Below are 18,428 nucleotides of genomic sequence, written 5' to 3'. Positions count from 1 at the left end.
TTCATGGAACATGGGCATTGCTGGCTGGGCCAGCATTTATTGCCCATTCCTAGTTGCCCGAGGGCAGTTGAGAGTCAACCACATTGCTAAGCTCATTCTATTCTGGACACTCCCTAATTCAAATCCATTTCTGAGCTCTCTGATCATGTTTGTCAGGAAGTCTGTTGATCTGAGCAAATGCATCGTAATCAAAATGTCACCATGGTAACGTAGGGACATCATGCGATCTTTTAATCAGTAGGCCCACGTATCTCAATCCTCCAGTGGTGAGCAGCCTCCGACTGAGCCTCATTCTGTTAATTAGAAGCAGGAGAAACTTACTGTAAAAACAGTGAAGACCCAGTCCCTGGGGAGATCCATTGCTTCCATATACTTCTCATTAATATAGTCATTCAAGCGCTTCATGGACCAGATTGTCTCCTCCTTCATCTCACTGTACAGGGGGTTCTTTTTCTGTATGAACTGCCGGTAAGAAAGTGCAAAGCTGCAATTACTGGAATAAAACTGTATCTCCCGAGGGTTGGGGGAGGGGAGCAGGTGGAATGATACCGACCCCCTGAGATCACAGGAAGGGAGGGACAGTTAAACACAAAATCAAATAGTTTGGACAGAAAGCAACAAACACATCTTAAATGAGGCAGCTTTGTCAGACTTAACTTTTTCACCAGGAAAATATCAAAGAGCATTTCTGAGATGGAACCATTCCCAAATCACTAAAAATTGAATTTCAGGACTTGTCGATGTTCAATGACTTGGTTAAAAAAAGCTCATGGCTTAGAAACAAAACTAGAAGCAGGACTAGGCCATTCGGCAAGCCTGCTCCACCATCCATTATGGTCATGGCTGATCATCAAACTCAATATCCTGATCCCCCCTTCCTTCCATATCCCTTGATCCCTTTAACCCCAAGAGCTTTATCTAATTTCTTCTTGAAATCAGACGATGTCCTCAACTATATTCTGTGGGACTGAATTCCACACACTCACACTGTCTGGATGAAGAAATTTCTCCTCACCTCAGTCCTAAATGCTTTACCCCTTATCCTCAAACTATGACAGCCAGCAGCACGGTGTTAGCACTGCTGCCTCACAGCTCCAGGCACCCAGGTTTGATTCCCGGCTTGGGTCACTGATGTGTGGAGGTTGCGCGTTCTCCCGTGTCTGCGTGGGTTTCCTCAGGTGTTCCTGTTTCCTCCCACAGTCCAAAAGATGTGTTGGTTTGGTGCATTGGCCATGCTAAATTCTCCCTCAGTGTACCCGAACAGGCACCAGGGTGTGACGACTAGGGGATTTTCACAATAACTTCTTTGCAGTGTTAATGTAAGCCTGCTTATGACACAAATTAGTTTGGACCTCCCCCCAACAGGAACGTTCTTTCTGGGATTTTCTAGCTTGTTTAATCCTGTTAGAATTTTATAAGTTTCTCTGAGATTCCCTTCCTGGGAGGCTGATACTGCTACAGATGTTGCCTGTTCTAGGTCAAAGAAGTCAGAGGGATTTAGCACTTGAGGGCGCTGGTGAACCCTTACCAACACTACAGTGTCTGTGTTGGTGATCAAAGGTTATCTGAAAGCAGTAAGAAGTCTCACAACACCAGGTTAAAGTCCAACAAGTTTATTTGGAATCACGAGCTCTCGGAGTTAGAGGCCTTGAGTTTAAGGCAGTCATTAACTCACTAGAGAATTCAGGAGAAACTTATTTTGAGCAGAGAGTGGTTAGAATGTGGAACCTGCAGCCACACAGAGTTGTTTAGCTTAAGTGAAAAGCAGAGATCCTTTTTAGGCTAAGCTAGATTAACATATCAGGGAGAAAGGAAAAGGTTATGATGGTAGGGTTAGATGGAGGAGGGGGAGAGATGTACATGTGAAAGATGGAGCATTTTCTGTGCTGCATCATTCTATGTAATTCAATGCATTCATCCGTAGTGCAATACTTGAAATTAAAAGGGAGATCCTACCAGTTACCACTAAGCCTCCTTCCACCTTACTGCTGCAAGGGACAGCGAGGCGGCACACTGGTTAGCACTGCTGCCTCACACTGCTGCGCTAAATTGACACAATATTAACATTGATTCATTCGCAACTCTCCCACGCTATTGTTCACACTGACTCACAGAATCTCTAACTCTTATCTGCAACTTCCTGCCATAACTTATATTTCCTGTTGCTTTTCAAGTCAACGTTTCCCTTTAGGTTTTGCAATGCAAACTGTCAGAGTTTAAGCTAGCTCTTAAGTACACCTATGGAGCAAGGGGTGGCACAGTGGTTAGCACTGCTGCCTCACTGCGCCAGGAACATATGTTCAATTCCCAGCTTTGGTCACAGTCTGTGTGGAGCTTGCACGTTCTCCCTGTGTCTGTGTGGGTTTCCACCGGGTGCTCTGGTTCCCTTCCACAGTTTAACGATGTGCAGGTTAGGTGGATTGGCTATGGTAAATGTGTGGGTTTAGAATACCTACAGTGCAGGAGAAGCCATTTGGCCCATCAAGTCTGCACCAACAAGAACACCCACCCAGATCCTATCCCCATAACCCCCACATTTTTACCCTGTTAATCCCCTTGACATTAAGGGGCAATTTAGCATGGCCAATGCACCTAACCAGCACATCTTTGGACTGTGGGTGAAACCGAAGCACCCGGAGGAAACCCATGCAGAGAGAGGGAGAATGTGCAAACTCCACATAGACAGGAACCCGAAATTGGGATTGAACCCTGGTCCCTGAAGAATTAATTAACATTAATATGGCATGGTGGCACAGTGGTTAGCACTGCTGCCTCACAGTGCCAGGGATTCCGGTTCGATTCCCAGCTTGGGTCACTGTCTGTGTGGAGTTTGCAAGTTCTCCCTGTGTCTGTGTGGGTTTCCTCCGGGTGTTTCAGTTTTTTCCCACAGTCCAAAGTGCTTAGGTGCATTGACTATGATAAATTCTCCCTCAGTGGTACCCAAACAGGCTTCAGAGTGTGGCAACTAGGGGATTTTCACAATAACTTTAGTGCAGTGTTAATGTACTTGTGGCACTAACAAATAACATTAAAAGTCATGATGTTCAATTGCACTCTGAAGCCAATTGGGAAGAGACTTGTGAGTGAAATCATTTCAGATTGCCTGGTCTAACACTGCTGCTGACAGTGACTGAATGCATACTGGCCTCAGGTGATTCAGTGACATGAAGCAATGCTCAGTCAGGCGGAAAACAGCCACAGTTTCAGTCCCCCGTCTGTTCTGAGTCAGCAATGTTACAAGGTGACATTAGGAATGCTGCACACAAAAACCAGCGTTAGCTCTTATTGTTCAAATCTGGCACTGGGCATTGTAAGGTTCACGTCTCTGTGAGGTGAGGACACAGTAAATCCACCCCGCCCTGCCCAAACAAACGTCAGCTCCAGTGCCAAAGGCAAATACTGCAGATGCTGGAGATTGGAAATAAAAGCAGAAAGTGCTGGAGAAAGCACAGCAGGTCCAGCAGCATCTGTGGAGTAAGAAATATGAACTAACATTTCAAGTGGTGGCATGGTGGCACAATGATTAGCACTGCTGTCTCACAGCACCAAGGTTGCAGGTTCGATTCCCAGCTTCGGTCACTGTCTGTGTGGAGTTTGCATGTTCTCCCTGTGTCTGCATGGGTTTCCACTGGGTGCTCTCTCACAGTCCAAAGATGTGCAGGCTAGGTGGACTGCCCCTTAGTATCAGGGGGACCAGCTAGGGTGGATGAATGGGGATAGGGCCTTTGTGGGATTGTGGCCAGTGCAGACTCAATGGGCTGAATAGCCTCCTTCTGCATTCCTCCTTCAGAGATTCAAAGTTCGACATGACCAGAAGTCAGATAAGATTGGATTGGGATGGCACAGTGGTTAGCACTGCTGCCTCACAACACCATGGACCTGGGTTCAATTCCTGGCTTGGGTCACTGTCTGTGTGGAGTTTGCACATTCTCCCTGTGTCTGCATGGGTTTCCTCCGGTTTCCTCCCACAGTCTGAAAGACATGCTGGTTGGGTGCATTGATCGTGCTAAATTCTCCCTCAGTGTACCCGAACAGGCACCTGAGTGTGGCGACTCAGAGATTTTCACAGTAACTTCATTGCAGTGTTAATGAAAGCCGACTTGTGACTAATAAATAAACTTTAAAATGTTAAGTCTGTTTCACACTCCACTGCCAGTCCTGCTAGAGCTTTTCCAGCACTTTCTGTTTTCATTTAAGCCTTTTGATCAGTTGGTAGAAAATAATATGAGAGTATGGGATAGGTTTGTTTTAGTGCAACAAAATTGACGGAAGATTGTTAATTTTATGGAAATACAATCTAAAATCCTGCCTCTGAAGGGTTAAAAAGAGAAAAATACATTCAACTGGGCGCAGAGTTTACCAAAGATAGTCAACAGCTGCTGGGGGTGGGTATTTTTAGCCCCCCCCTCTCAGGGGTTGCTGGGTAATTTACACAATGTTAATGAGCACCTGCCTTGAATTCAGCTGGGTCGCCCGATTCTCACCTGAGCAACTAAAATCCCCTGTGCACTGCTTAACTACATGAACAACAAAATGGAAAGAAACAACAAACTCTTCGAGTTATCTGCAGTCACACATCCAGGATTCTCAAATGCGCATGTCCAATGGACCACACGAGACGATGGAACGTGGGCAAGAGCCATTGAATCCCTACAGTGCAGTATAAGGCCATTCAGCCCATCGAGCCTGCCCCAACAATAATCCCACCCAGGACCCATCCCTGTATTTACCCTCCTAATCTCCCTGACACTAAGGGGCAATTTAGCACGGCCAACACACCTAACCGGCACGTCAATCAGACTGTGGGAGGAAACGGCAGTACCCGGAGGAAACCCACACAGAGATGGGGGGAACATGCGGACTCCGCACAGACAGTGACCCAAGGCAGGAATCGAACCCTGGCCCCAAGTGCTGTGAGGTTAACCACTATGCCAGTGTGCCACCCTAGAAAATATTATAGTGGTGCAGATAGCTGGCCTCCCCCCCAACCACCCCCCCCCAACTCCCCATCCCCCACTTACCCCGTACTCCCATCATCAGAAGCAAAGTTGGCATGGAGTAGACAGGCAAGCCCACATCTGTAAACAGCGCTAGTATGGGACTTCTCACCTTACATCAGTCACGGCAGTGCCAAGTATGCATTAGTGGGCACGGCCAGGGCACAACAAGGATGCAGAAGAAAGCCCATCAGAGCCCCAGGAACATGTAAGTTCAGGGTCACTGGCAGGAAGGGATTGGACAGAAGAGAGAGGTGTGGAAGGTGGTGGGTTCAAGGCAGCCGGCGGTTAGGAAGAAAGGAGGGAGTTCTATCTTGGGGGTGGGAGCCACTCCCTCATCCAGAAAAGGCAGCCCCCAAAGATAGAAAACCTCCTTCCTTCCTAGCCGTGAAGAATCTTTCTATAGAACTGGGTTGCCTACTCCCGCAAAGTCTTCAACAGCTCAACAGATAGAGGAAGAGGTGGTGAAATGCTGCATCAGAATGAAAATCACCTGGTTTCCTTCCCATTGCATCAATGCTTCATTCCCTTAAGGTATGTGTGGGAGTTGATGTGAAACAGATCTGCACTAAATCGGCCAATGGAAGACAATCTTCCTCAATAGCAAGGGATAATCAAGATAACGCGATAATTCTGTTCCTCCCTCCACCGATGCTGCCAGACCTGCTGAGCATTTCCAACGTTTTCATACTTCATCATCGGAATTCTACCACCCTGCCCACCACAGGATTAGAGCTGGCGAGAGGTGGACAACAGAAATATCCAGTGACCTTGGGTGGGAATTTCCGTTCTCACTTGAACGAGGCTGTAAAATCACGCCCCATGTCTGATATTCCCATTGTGTGCCCCCTCACCCACTCCCAATCTTTGTACAGCATGGGCAGAGAAACACAGAAACTAGAAGCAGGAGTAGGCCATTTGGCCCTTCGAGCCTGCTCCGCCAATTTATTATGATCAGGCTGATCATCAAATTCAATATCCTGATCACCCCTCCCCTCAAAATCTCTTAATCCCTTTAGCCCTAAGAGCAATATCTGATATCCTCTTGAAATTGCCAGGGTCAATTGTCTTGTTAACCAGGCGAATTGACCCATAATACCCTATTTAAATATGGCAGACGGGGTGCTGATTTTGGCACCATCCCCCCTCCTCTCCATATGATGGGGGTGACAACCCATCTGGTTTTACAAGCCCTCCCCCCACCTCCACTCCTCTGCTGAAAACAGACAGAGCATCCAAAATGCAACCCACAGTTTACATCCTTGCCTAATCTGTACTCTTGTGAACCTGATGCCGAGTGTTGGGTCCCATGCTGCTTGTGGCCTGAAGTGGTTTTTTTCCCACTTTTTGGCTATTCAGGACGCAATGGAATTTGACCACGTGTGAGAGGATTGGGTGAGTAGTGTTGTGATGTCTCCCTGGTGCACATTGTGACACAGCCTTAAAACCTGTAAAAAATACCCTGGGATGTACCAGCACTTTCAGGAGGGCAGGAGAGAAAGTCAGGAATAAAATGAATGGCAGTGTATTTGAAGAGTCGGATAAGACAGGATAAATATGCCCATCTATATACATATTTCTTAATTCCTTTGGTGTTATTTTTATTCAATTCTTTTGCTTTTCTGCCCATCATACTTCATCTGCAACACACCCAGCAACAAAAACAATATTCCATACTCTTCCCTATCTCAAACTAAGATATAACCTCTTATAACAGCTGAAATTCCCTGAAATTCAAAATTGTCACCTTAGGGAAAACACTTAACCCCATTAAAACAATTATTATTTTTGATTATTTTGAATGGTCCTATCACAAGTTACGTTGATCACTCTATCTGTAACTACAACACAGTGGCACAGTGGTTAACACTGCTGCCTCACAGCGTCAGAGACTGGGGTTTGATTCCGGCCTTAGGTCACCATCTGTGTGAAGTTTGCATGTTCTCCCCATATCTGTGTGGGTTTTCTCTGGGTGCTCCGATTTCTTCCTGCAGTCCGAAAGCTGGTTAGGTTCATTGGCCGTGCTAAATTCTCATTCATATTTGATTTGTTATTGTCACGTGTATTATTCAAGAGGCGACTGGATATAGCAGTTGAGCCAAATGGGATCAAAGGTTATGGGGAAAAAGCAGGATTTGCTATTGAATTGGGATGATCAGCCATGATCGTAACGAATGGCGGGGCAGGCTCAAAGGGCCAAATGGCTTCCTCCTGCTCCTATCTTCTATGTTTTTATGCATTAGTATACAGTGTAAAGTATTGTGTCTTGTTTGCTATACAAAGCATTTCATTCATAGAGAAGGAAAGGAGAGAGTACGGAATGGTGTTACAGTCATAGCTAGGGTGTAGTAAAAGATCAACTCAGTGCGAGGTAGGTCCATTCAAAGCAAGGAAGAAGCTGTTCTTGAGTGGGTTGGTACGTGACCTCAGTGCACCCGCACAGGCATCAGACTGTGGCGACTAGGGGATTTTCACAGCAGCTTAATTGCTTTGTTAATGTAAGCCTACTTGTGACACAAATAAATAAAAAACTATATTCTGCACTCTTTCCTTCTCCCCTATGTATCCTATGAATGGTATGCTTTACCTGCATTGCGTGCATGACGCAATACTTTTCACCATATCCCAATACATGTGGCAATAATTAATTAATCAATCAATATTACTAGTATTTATCAGGCTTTCCCAGACATAATTTTTTGAATTAAATGTGTCTGTTTCTGTTGCAATCCTATTGACCTGGTCACTGCTGTCACTGAGGTGGAGAAATCTTTCAAACTAAAGATTCAGTTCTCTATTTAGCGAACGTTTGGACAGATTGGCAATGTAAGACTGAGAGGGCAACTGCCCTCCCCTCAGCTATCACCACATGGCTGTCAAAACACCAAGCTGTGCCAATCCTCCCTCACTTCTTATAGTCTGGGGCTGGAATTTTACCGGCACGCCCGTCCCAAGGCTCGGAGAACGGCATTCTCCGTTGGCCTCGGGGCGGGATGGTATGAACCTCGGGCGGACATGCCAGTAACATTACGCCCAGGAAACAAAGTCAGCTGGCTCATATTCACTGCAATGCTGGGGCAAATTTTCCCACTCCACCCGCCACAGGGGGTCCGACCATGGAAAGGTCCATTGACCTGGGGTGCGGTTTTCCGGATTCGGGGCTTGCGTGGCCAGGAGATCCTGCCCACTGTCTCCAAACACATGGGAATCCCAAAAGACAATGACATAAAAACAAATGCAATATTAACTTTGACTCAACCAATCAAACATCATAAAAGCACTCCCCTGAAATAGTGTGATCAATTTAAGAATGTGGGGGTAAAATTGGACAACGGAGATGGAGATGAACATGTGACGACTGCGTAAAGGATGGAGTGTGTGACAGGGTGGCATTTGTGCCCCGTTTAACCTACCTGATTGGTCAGGTGGTCAGTCAGATCATCAGAATTCGGATTGTATTCATTACAGGTCAGCTTGGCGTAACCATGGCGAAAGAAGGTCACAAAAGGCGAGGTGCAGGCGATCAGGAAATAACAGCGGACATCAAACTTTCTACCTTCCAGGAGTAAGGGCTTGACAACATACCTGGTTGAGTAAAATATACAGACATTTTGGTACCTTTTAATGGGCAGATATTTCATTCTTAGCGTCTCTATCTAAAGAGGCATCCGTCCTTCCCTATTATCCCACTTTTATTTGGTTTCCTCTGTGGCAAAGTGTATGTGTTAACTGCACTGAGGGGAGTAGGGGTGCAGGGGAACGGGGTGAGGGTGCAGGGGGAAGAAGTCTTCCCCCATATTTTCCATGTGTCTCTTCACAGTTTTTGTCTGTGTTTTCCTTATTTCTCTCGGGGTCAGAACATCCCAAGTAATGGGGGAAAAAATCTGTCTCATCCATTGTTTCCTCTTGGGCAGGTTATCAGGGTAAAGGCCTAATTAAAAAAAAGAGACTTTTTTTACACCCTTTTTATCCAATGACCACCTAGAACTGGAGGAATTTTGCAGCAGCTACGAAGGCAGCACAGTGGCACAGTGGTTAGCACTGCTGCCTCACAGCTCCAAGAACCCAGGTTCGATTCCAGTCTTGGGTGTCTGTGTAGAGTTTGCACGTTTTCTCCGTGTCTGTGTGGGTTCCCTCTGGGTGCTCCAGTTGCCTCTCACCATCCGAAAGATGCGCAGGTTGGGTGGATTGGCCATGCTAAATTGACCATTCGTGTCCCAAGGTGTGCAGGTTAAATGGATTAGCCATGGTAAGTGTGTGGGGTTATGGGGATGGAGAGGGCCTGGGTAAAATACTCTGTCAGAGAGTTGGTGCAGGCTTGATGGATTGAATAGCATCTTTCTGCACTGTAGGGATTCTGTAGGCAGGGTGGCACAGTGGTTAGCACTGCTGCCTCACAGCGCTAGGGACCTGGGTTCGATTCCTGGCTTGGGTCACTGTCCGTGCAGAGTCTGCACGTTCTCCCTTGTTTGCATGAGTTTCTCCCGGGTGCTCTGGTTTCCTCCCACAGTCTGAAAGAAGTGCTGGTTAGGTGCAGTGACCATGCTAAATTTTCCCTCAGTGTACCTGAACAGGCACCGGATTATGGACTTGGAGATTTTCATTGCAGTGTTAATGTAAGCCTGTTTGAGACACTAACAAATAAATTATGAATTCAAACCATAAAAACATTCAGCCCATCGTATCTATAGTATCTCTTTTCTGGAACAATGCAAAGCTAATCACATGAGTCTACCCACTTCCCATAGCCTTCTATGTTCCTCTGTGGCTGAATGTTTACCTACACTTCCCTTAAAAGATACAATGGTTCTGTGTTTCAATTACTGTACTCCCTTTGAAAAAGTGTATGCCCCAACTTTGGGGTTCAAAGCATACAGTCAATAGGGGAACAGAAAAGTAAAGGAATTTGTGCGCGCTACACTGCTGCATATTTGAGCACCAAAGATTTACTTAATCAAGGAATGGACCCACACCCAAATCAGATTGTGCTGATTGACCATAAGCACTTGCATAATTCATCGAAATGAGGTGTCTTCCCTATAATATAATCAGGAGGAGGAAATAACACACAATAGGCACGGCCCTTGTATAAAACAGGAGTGGCAAGATAGGTGTGTTCCCTTCAGTTAGGTCCATTGCTGAATCTCCTAGCAACCAATTGTGTAACAAAACCACAACAACGCAGAAACTAAGGAAGTTACTGAGACTTATTGAAGCCTTTCTGATATCGTCTTAAAGTGGCACTGCTACATTTATCAATGATTGTCTGGCAGCCATTACTGGAGAGCTCATTATTACCCAGCTCTGCAGATGCTCCCATGAGCAGGAGGAGGGACGCTGCACAGTTGACACTGCCCATTCAGACACGTCTGATGCTTGTGTAGACAGTCAGCGTCGCTTATCTGGGCTTGTCTGAAGAAACCTGTTGGGGCAGACCCCAAACTCCTGTCGCAAGAAGCTGAACTAGATGATTGTTCTGAGCATCAGAGAAAATAATTTCTTGTTGAATGGGCTGATGGATCTGCTGGATTCACCAGGCAGGGCCCAATTGTCCAAAATTTTCTTTAATACCCTTTTACACTGATGCATTACGTTCCGGTGATCATGCCAAATAAAGGTTTAGCTCTATCGCTATCCATGTATCAGTCTCATACAAGAAGATAGGAGGCCTGGGGCACTGCGGTAGTGCCCCCTACCTGTGGACCAGAAGCTCCAGGTTCATGTTTATTTTTATTCATTCATGGGACATGGGTGTAGTGGCTTTTGCTATCAAATAAACCTGTTGGATTTTAACCTGGTGTTGTGAGACTTCTTACTGCTTGTCCAATTCTGCACAGACAATGACACAAGTTCAAGATGAGTGGCAGGAGGTTTAGGAGGGATGTGAGGAATATATTTTTTACCCAGTCAGTGGCGACAGTCTAGGATGGGCTACATGAAAGGATGTGTCAGAGATAAAAAGATATTTGGACATAGTATTTGCGAGCGATGGATCCTTTATTCCTTCTTATCGATAAGGAGAGGAGAACTGAAGAATCCCTAAAGCTTCTTCAGTCTGCCCTCCTCAATTGTGTACAATCAGCTTTTTTATAGGGCACAACTTCTAGAAATGATAATTGTTTATAGTCACACACCCCGGTAAATTATTTACATATGATTCAAAGAGGTAGGCACAAGACAATAGCTGTTTAATTGAGTCCCATTAATCTTTAGTGGAGACAGATGAAATGTCCATTCAGACAATGGCCATTTAGCCATGTCTTAATCACAGTTTCAGTGCTGTTACAAGGACATTCAGCTGTGTCCTGTTGACAGAGATAATGAAACGCCCCCTTTGTCTGCGCTGACTATTTCATGTATATGCAGAGAAAGCCAGTCTACAATGAGGGTGCTGCTAATTTTCCTGGCCCCCTGACTGACCTCCTGCTGAGGTCATTCTCCTCTTCTACAGGTGGTTGAGGCAAATCGCCTTACATTCTTCAACAAGTACTTGGATGAGCACTTGGCACATCATAACATTCAAGGCAATGGGCCAAGTGCTGGTAAATGGGATTAGATGGGCATTTAGATGTTTGTCACATATCAGTGCAGACTCGATGGGCTGAAGGGCTTCTTCTATGCTGTGTAATTCAATGAACTATGATAGCATCGTGGTTTTAGTTGAACAGCTATTCTTAGAGAGATTATTGACTGATGCTAACTGTTGGACAGATATTGCTACGCAATTTTAGAAATATAACTCTGGTAAATTAACAACTTGTCTTTTGGGGTTATACAAAGGCTTCTGTTGAAGTTAAGGGCTGTCATGCTCCCTGCATTCCCACCAGGCTCAATAGTTTTTGAGCTAGATTTCTCATTCATTAAATGGCCAGCTGACCCTGCTACACAACTGGAACATTTTTCTGTAAGATCAGTAGAACTCACCCACAGACTAATCTGGCAGATACATCAGACGGTATTTTACGACCTCGCTCAGGCAAGGCTCGTAAAATCCCGCCTCAGGCCAACGGCGAGCTCACCCGCCCCGGAGGCGGTAAAATTCGAGTACAGACTGTGCTGTAATCTTGCATCAAGCTTAATATGGAAAAGCACTATTGCGTGATGAATTAAGATCTCCTTTTGTGTCATATTTGGACTTTGATTTTTTTGAAATTTATTCTGTCATGGGATTTGGGCATTGCTGACAAGGCCAGGATTTATTGCCCATTCTTAACTGCCCTTGAACTAAGTGGCTTGTGAGGGTAATTTCAGAGTTAATCACATTGCTGTGACTTTGGAGTGACATGTAGGCCAGACCAGGTAAGGTCAGTAGATTTCCTTCCCTAAAGGACATTAGTTTAAGTGTGTTTATTGGTGCCACAGATAGATTTATATTAACACCGCAATGGGATTACTGTGAAAATCCCCTAATCGCCACATTCCGGTGCCTGTTCGGGTACACTGAGGGAGAATTTAGCATGGCCAATGAACCCTAACCAGCACATCTTTCGGACTGTGGGAGGAAAATCAGAGCACTCAAAAGAAATCCATGCAGAGACGGGAAGAACATGCAGACTCTGCACAGACAGAGACCCAAGCTGGGAATTGAACCCAGGTCCCTAGCAGTGTGAGGCAGCAGTGTTAACCACTGTTCCATCCCTAATGAACGAGATGTTTAATAACAATCAACAAAAATTTCATGGTCACGATTACCAAAACTATCCTTCCAAATGTTATCAATTGAATTTAATTCCATCAGCTGCCATGGTGGGATTTGAACCCATTTCTCCGCAAACCCAGCGACATTACCACTACACCACCATCTCCCCAATCACCTTTGCACTATTCTGTTCAGAGGAGAATTGTAGGAACACATTCTGAAATAAGGATTCTCTTCCACACACTCCAGTTTTTCCCAAAAGGCCATCACTTCATCCAGTGTCCTCAAGAGGAAGATTCCTCGGCCTTGGCTCGATTCTGCAGGTTTCGATATCCATACCTGGCCTTCTACATTAAACAGAGAGAGGGGCAGGAAACAAACATCAGCATGAGGAAAATCCCACCAACTGGGCATATCAACAAGCGGTTAAATACTGGTCAGCTCAGCCCATTACTTTATTTACTCTATCACAGATGGCAGTGTTGCCGATAAAGGCAGCATTCATTGCCCATCCCTAATTACCCTTCTTGGTAGGCTATTGCAGAGGGCAGTTAAGGGTCAACCACATTTCTGTGGGTCCAGAGTCGCATGTAGGCCAGGCCAATCAGGATAGCAGGGCATGAGTTTAATGTTGATTTATTAGTGTCACAAGCAGGCTTACATTAACACTACAATGAAGTAACTGTGAAATTCCCCTCATTGCCACACTCCAGCGCCTGTTCGGGTACACTGAGGGAGAATTTAGCATGGCCAATGCACCCTAACCAGCCACATCTTTTCAACTGTGAGAGGAAATCAGAGCACCCAGAGGAAACCTACGCAGACTCCACACAGGCAGTGACCCGAGCCAGGAATTGATCCCTGGCGCTGTGAGGCAGCAGTGCTAATCACTGTTCCACCATGGGTTGCTTACAATAAACATGCCATGATAACCATTACTGAAACTTGCTTTCCATTCCAGATTTAGTAACTGAATTTCAATTCTACCAGCCGCCATGGTGGAATTAGAACGCATGTCCCCAGTGTACTAGCCCAGATCTTTGTATCACTAGTCCGGTGATATTACCACTGTTTCCCCAAAAATGCAACTCAGAGCTGTCCAGGGGCAAACATATTCTACACCTCCACCTGGAATGGTTGCCAATAACAACTAATTAACAATAAGCTAGGGTGGGGTTGGAGGGGGGGGCCTAAAAATACCTGTCTTAGGCAGCCATCATGGAGCCTGAAAAAATGACCTAAACCAATAATGGCCAGAACCGCCCCAGCGAGACCGTAAAATCCCACCCTTGTGTCCAAAAGTCAGTGGAAATGTCGAGGAAAGGTTTGCTAGCATCTGCAAAGCTATTGATGGCTTGGGATGATTGGAGGCACTCCCTTAGCAAAAGCTGCTTCCAAACAGCAGAGGCGGCAGTTTTCCTTGGCTGTTGGGGGGTACGAGGGTGGGGATCAGTGGTTGACATTGAAGAGCGCCATGGCTGATCACCACTTGAGTTGCACAACGTTTTAAGGCACTGTATTCCACCGTGAGTCAGCATCTTCGGCAGCGGAAAAACATTCTGAAGCATCTGGGAAAACAGTGGATCTGCTTTGCAATGGTGATCCAAGTGGATTAGCACAACATCAGGTGATGCATTTACCTCAGCGGCCGCTTGCCAGCCAGGATGGCCCTCGGGAATGCTGTGACATTCACAGCAACAGCATTCCTGGTAGCACCTCAGACTTAAAACACACTGCATAACTTTCTGATGGCAGCTACAAACTAGGCGACATCTTCAACTGGAAAACCTAAGTGGAGCATGCTCAGACCTTATAAAGGCCAATGACAACTAATTAACATAAGCTGGGGTGGCGGGGTTGGGTGGGGGGAGAGCGGAGTTGGGCGGGGGGCGGTAGTGGGGGGCTAATACCTATTTTAGGTGGCAGTCATGGAGCCTGAGAAATGACCTAAACCAATAATGGCCAAAACTCTACCAAATTGCCCGCCACAGAATCGGCCCAGGCAGGGGTCCAACAACGGAAATCTCCGTTGACCTCGGGCAGGCCTTAAAGTCCTGCCCATTGTGTCAGGGCCCTTGGATCGTAGATAGTTGGTCCCAAGATTTGTCTACATTGTGCCTGGGATTTTCCAGCCCCTTGTGTGGGTGGGAACTTTCGGTCCTGCCAATATAAATGGAGATTTCAATGGTTCGCTGTCCCCACCACAGGCTGTGTGGGGTGAGGGAGCCAGTGTCTAGAGAAGGAGGAGGGGTGAGGGGATTGGGGGGGTGGGGGGCAATGTATAGAGAAGGAAGGGGGGTGAGGGGTAACGGAAAGTTTCCAGCCTGTCTCCATAATGGTGGTGCAATTTCTTCTGTGTAGGCTTGTCTTCTGAACAGTATAGGAAGACAATGCTTAATGTTTAAAATACCAATATGGATTTGGAAATGTTGAATTCACAAACCATATTCAAAGAGGCACAGGCTGACTTCCAGTGCTAAGTCTATCCCTTCAATGCTTCCAGTGCTAAGTTAATGGCAGTGTTACAATCAGTCGAGGAAGGATCGAATGGTCTTCCTCTGTTCCCTCTCCTCATTTGACCACAATAGGTTTTTTTAGATAAATGGGCATGCTCCTTAATAGGGTGAGTATTTAACTGTTTATGTGCCATGAAGGTAAATGACACAATCAGATACATTTTCTTGAATTTTTGAAAAGATGAGGATTGTTTTCATGGTAATAGCCTGATCTAAGTCAAAAATAACAAACAATGTTCCCACTTTCTCACACACAAATGCCTTTGTGGTTCATCCATACGGCGTCACAGCAGTTAGCACTGCTGCCTCACAGTGCCAAGGTCCCAGGTTCATTCCCAGCTTGGGTCACTGTCTGTACGGAGTCTGCACCTTCTCCCCGTGACTCTGTGGGTTTCTCCCGAAATCTCTGGCTTCCTCCCACAATCCGAAAAACGGGCTGGTTAGGGTGCATTGGCCGCACTAAATTCTTCCTCAGTGTACATGAACAGGCGCTGGAGTGTGGAGACTAGGGGATTTTCAAGGTAACTTCATTGCAGTGTTAATGTAAACCTACTTGTGACATCAATAAATAAATTTAAACTAATGTCTTTTAGGCTAGGACACTGATAAATAACTTTTAAAAAGGAGAGATGAACTAAGTTCAATGAAATGAAGAAGGGTATACAGATTTTGCAGGTTGGTAACTTGGCTGGTTTAAGGTTGAATTTGGCAGTTTTGCTGCTTTCACTCAGTGGCCTTGCTACTTTCAAGTCGCAGTCCTGTTGTTTCCAGTGTCAAGGTAGTTTAAGAGTTCCGTATTTCTAGAGACAACAGCACTGGGCTAAGTTCTTTTAAAATCTGTCTGCCACACCTGGATAGCTGAAAAACGGAAGGGGAAAGAGTCGAATGTGAACTATATCTGATCCCCACTGAGCCAATCCTTGTAGAATTGGGGAAAAGATATTGTCCATCATAACTGAGACTACCCGGAGGAACAGGACACTGGCAACTGCATATCTGTCACAGCGGAAGAACTAATAAGAACTAATAACCACCCAATCTGAGTGGCATTCAGACAATCTTAGGGAAACAGTCAGGTCAGGTCGTAAATAACAGAATGAATCAATCCAATGAAATCTGAAATAACTCCTCAGGGGCTGGTGCTCCTTTCCCAGATTCCCTTTATTTACAAACCTATCTCCACTCCTACAAACGCTTTATGCACAAAGTCAGAAACCAGAGCGCCGTTGGATCTGACTCCCCTCATTATAAACACAAGTGAGACTCCCTGATTGGAAAGGCAATCATTATCTCAATCAAGGAGCTCGTACTCCAAGAGGCCAACCTCATGGGCCTCGTTGAGCTCATTACAAAATCTGCTGCATTGAGAAACAGTTGCAGGAATCTGGGGCTGGGACGGTGGAATGCCATGGGCTAATGAGCACTACTGGGAGGAAGAAGGAATAACTTTTTTAAATGAGACAGGACCTTACCTCGGAAAGCCTGATAGAAAGCATGACGTTCACTTTTAACATCCATGCGGTACGTTTCAGGATAAAATTCTTCCAGTTTCATGAACCTTAAAAATATTCAGCAAGATATATGAAGAAGGAATCATTTTAAATACTTATCTGATGACGATTGCTGTTTTTGTGGTTACTTTGTATTTCTTCACAGTATCATGAGTAGACACTCTCTTTTGTTCATGGGAAACATAACAGCATATGAATTAGGAACAGGAGTAGATCACTCAGCTCCCTGACCCTGCTTTGCCATTCAACAAGATCATGGTTGATCTGATTATAACCTCAACTCCACAATTCCGCCTAATCCCATAATGTTCCACCACCCATCTCCCCCCACTCCCCGCCGCCCCTTCATTAATCACGAATCTATCGAGCTCTGCTTTAAAAATATTCAAAGCTCTGGGCGGGATTTTCTGGCCAAACTTGCCCTGAAGCCGGAAAATCCCACACGAGGTCTACTGACTTTTCCATTGTCCACCACTTGCCTGCTATGATTCCCATGGTGGGTGCAACAGGAAAATTCACCCCTCTGCTTCTATTGCCTTTTGAGGATGAGAGTTCCAAAGACTCACAACCCTCTGGGAGAAGAAATTTCCTCCCATCTCTGACTTAAATGGGTGATCTCTTATTTTTAAACTGTGACTCTCCCACAACAGGAAACATTCTTCCCATAACTACAGTCAAAACTACTTAGGGTTCTATAAGTTTCAATTAAGACATATTTCTAAACTCCACTGGATACGAGTCTAGCCTGTTCAACCTCTTCTCATGAGACAGTTTGCCCATTTGAGGTATTAATATAGTAAACCTTCACTGAACTGCTTCCAATACATTTACATCCTTCCTTAAATAAAGAGACCAATATTGGATGCAATCCTTTAGATATGCTATCACCAATGCTCTGTGTAGCTCAAGCATAACCTCTCTATTTTTGCATTCAATTTCCTACCCAATAAATGATAACATTCTACTAGCTTTCCTATTTCTTGCTATAACTGCACGCTAACCTTTTGTGATTCATTAGCTCATCCAGATTCTCTCCATTTCAGAGCTCTGCAATTTCTCACCATTTAGATAATGTAAGGTTTTTGTATTCTTCCTGCCAAACTGGACCATTTCACATTTTCCCACAATATGTTCCTTTACGACATCTTTGCCCACAAACTTAACCTACCTATATCCCTTTACAACCTGCTTATATCCTCTTCACAACTTACTTTTCTATCTATCTTTGTGCCATCAGCAAATTGAGAAACTGTACCTTTGGTCTCTTCATCCAAATCATTCATATAAATTGTAAAAGGTTGAGGCCCAGCACTGATTCCCATCCCATACCACACAGTATATTTTGCCAACTATAAATATGACCCTTTCTGCTTCCCGTTAGTGAGCCAATCTTTTACCCATGCCAATTTGTTACCCTCGACACCATGAGTTTTTATATTCTGCAATAACCTTTGGTGTCGAACCTTATCGAATGACTTCTGGAAATCTAAGCACAGTACATCCACCAGTTCCCCTTTATCCACAGCACTTATTACTTCTTCAAAGAACTCCAATAAATTGATTAAGTAGGATTTCCCTTTCACAGAACCCTGTTGACCCTGCCTGATTACACTATTTTTTTTCTCAGTGCCCTGCTATAATGTTTTTAATAACAGCTTCTAATGTTTTTCTATTGACAGATGTCAAGTTAGCTGGCCTGTAGTTTCCGGCTTTCTGTCTCCCTCCTTGTTCTGAATAAAGGGGTAACATTTGCTATTTTCCAATC

At 45.2% G+C, this 18,428-nt stretch overlaps 1 protein-coding gene across 12 annotated transcripts in view; it reads right to left on the bottom strand.

Annotated features, from left to right (window-relative positions):
- LOC145360325 (uncharacterized) overlaps positions 1-18,428 on the bottom strand; it is a 319,226-nt gene that overhangs the window by 37,670 nt on the left and 263,128 nt on the right. For all 12 annotated transcript variants that reach the window (XR_013889688.1, XR_013889690.1, XR_013889693.1 and 9 more), the window contains 4 exons: positions 16,625-16,710; positions 12,812-12,983; positions 8,411-8,582; positions 322-462 (listed from right to left, as the gene is read on the bottom strand). Coding sequence is in view for 1 of the 12 variants with exons in the window: in XM_080215517.1 (XP_080071643.1) it covers positions 322-462; positions 8,411-8,582; positions 12,812-12,983; positions 16,625-16,710 (571 nt within the window). In the remaining 11 variants the exon portion in view is untranslated. The remainder of the gene's footprint in view (positions 1-321; positions 463-8,410; positions 8,583-12,811; positions 12,984-16,624; positions 16,711-18,428) is intronic.

This window comes from Carcharhinus amblyrhynchos, chromosome 30, assembly GCF_965287045.1.
Source record: "Carcharhinus amblyrhynchos chromosome 30, sCarAmb.v2.hapA, whole genome shotgun sequence".
Classification (NCBI taxonomy): domain Eukaryota; kingdom Metazoa; phylum Chordata; class Chondrichthyes; order Carcharhiniformes; family Carcharhinidae; genus Carcharhinus; species Carcharhinus amblyrhynchos.
Note: the sequence above shows the minus strand (reverse complement) of the source record. Positions and strands in the feature narration are given on the sequence as shown.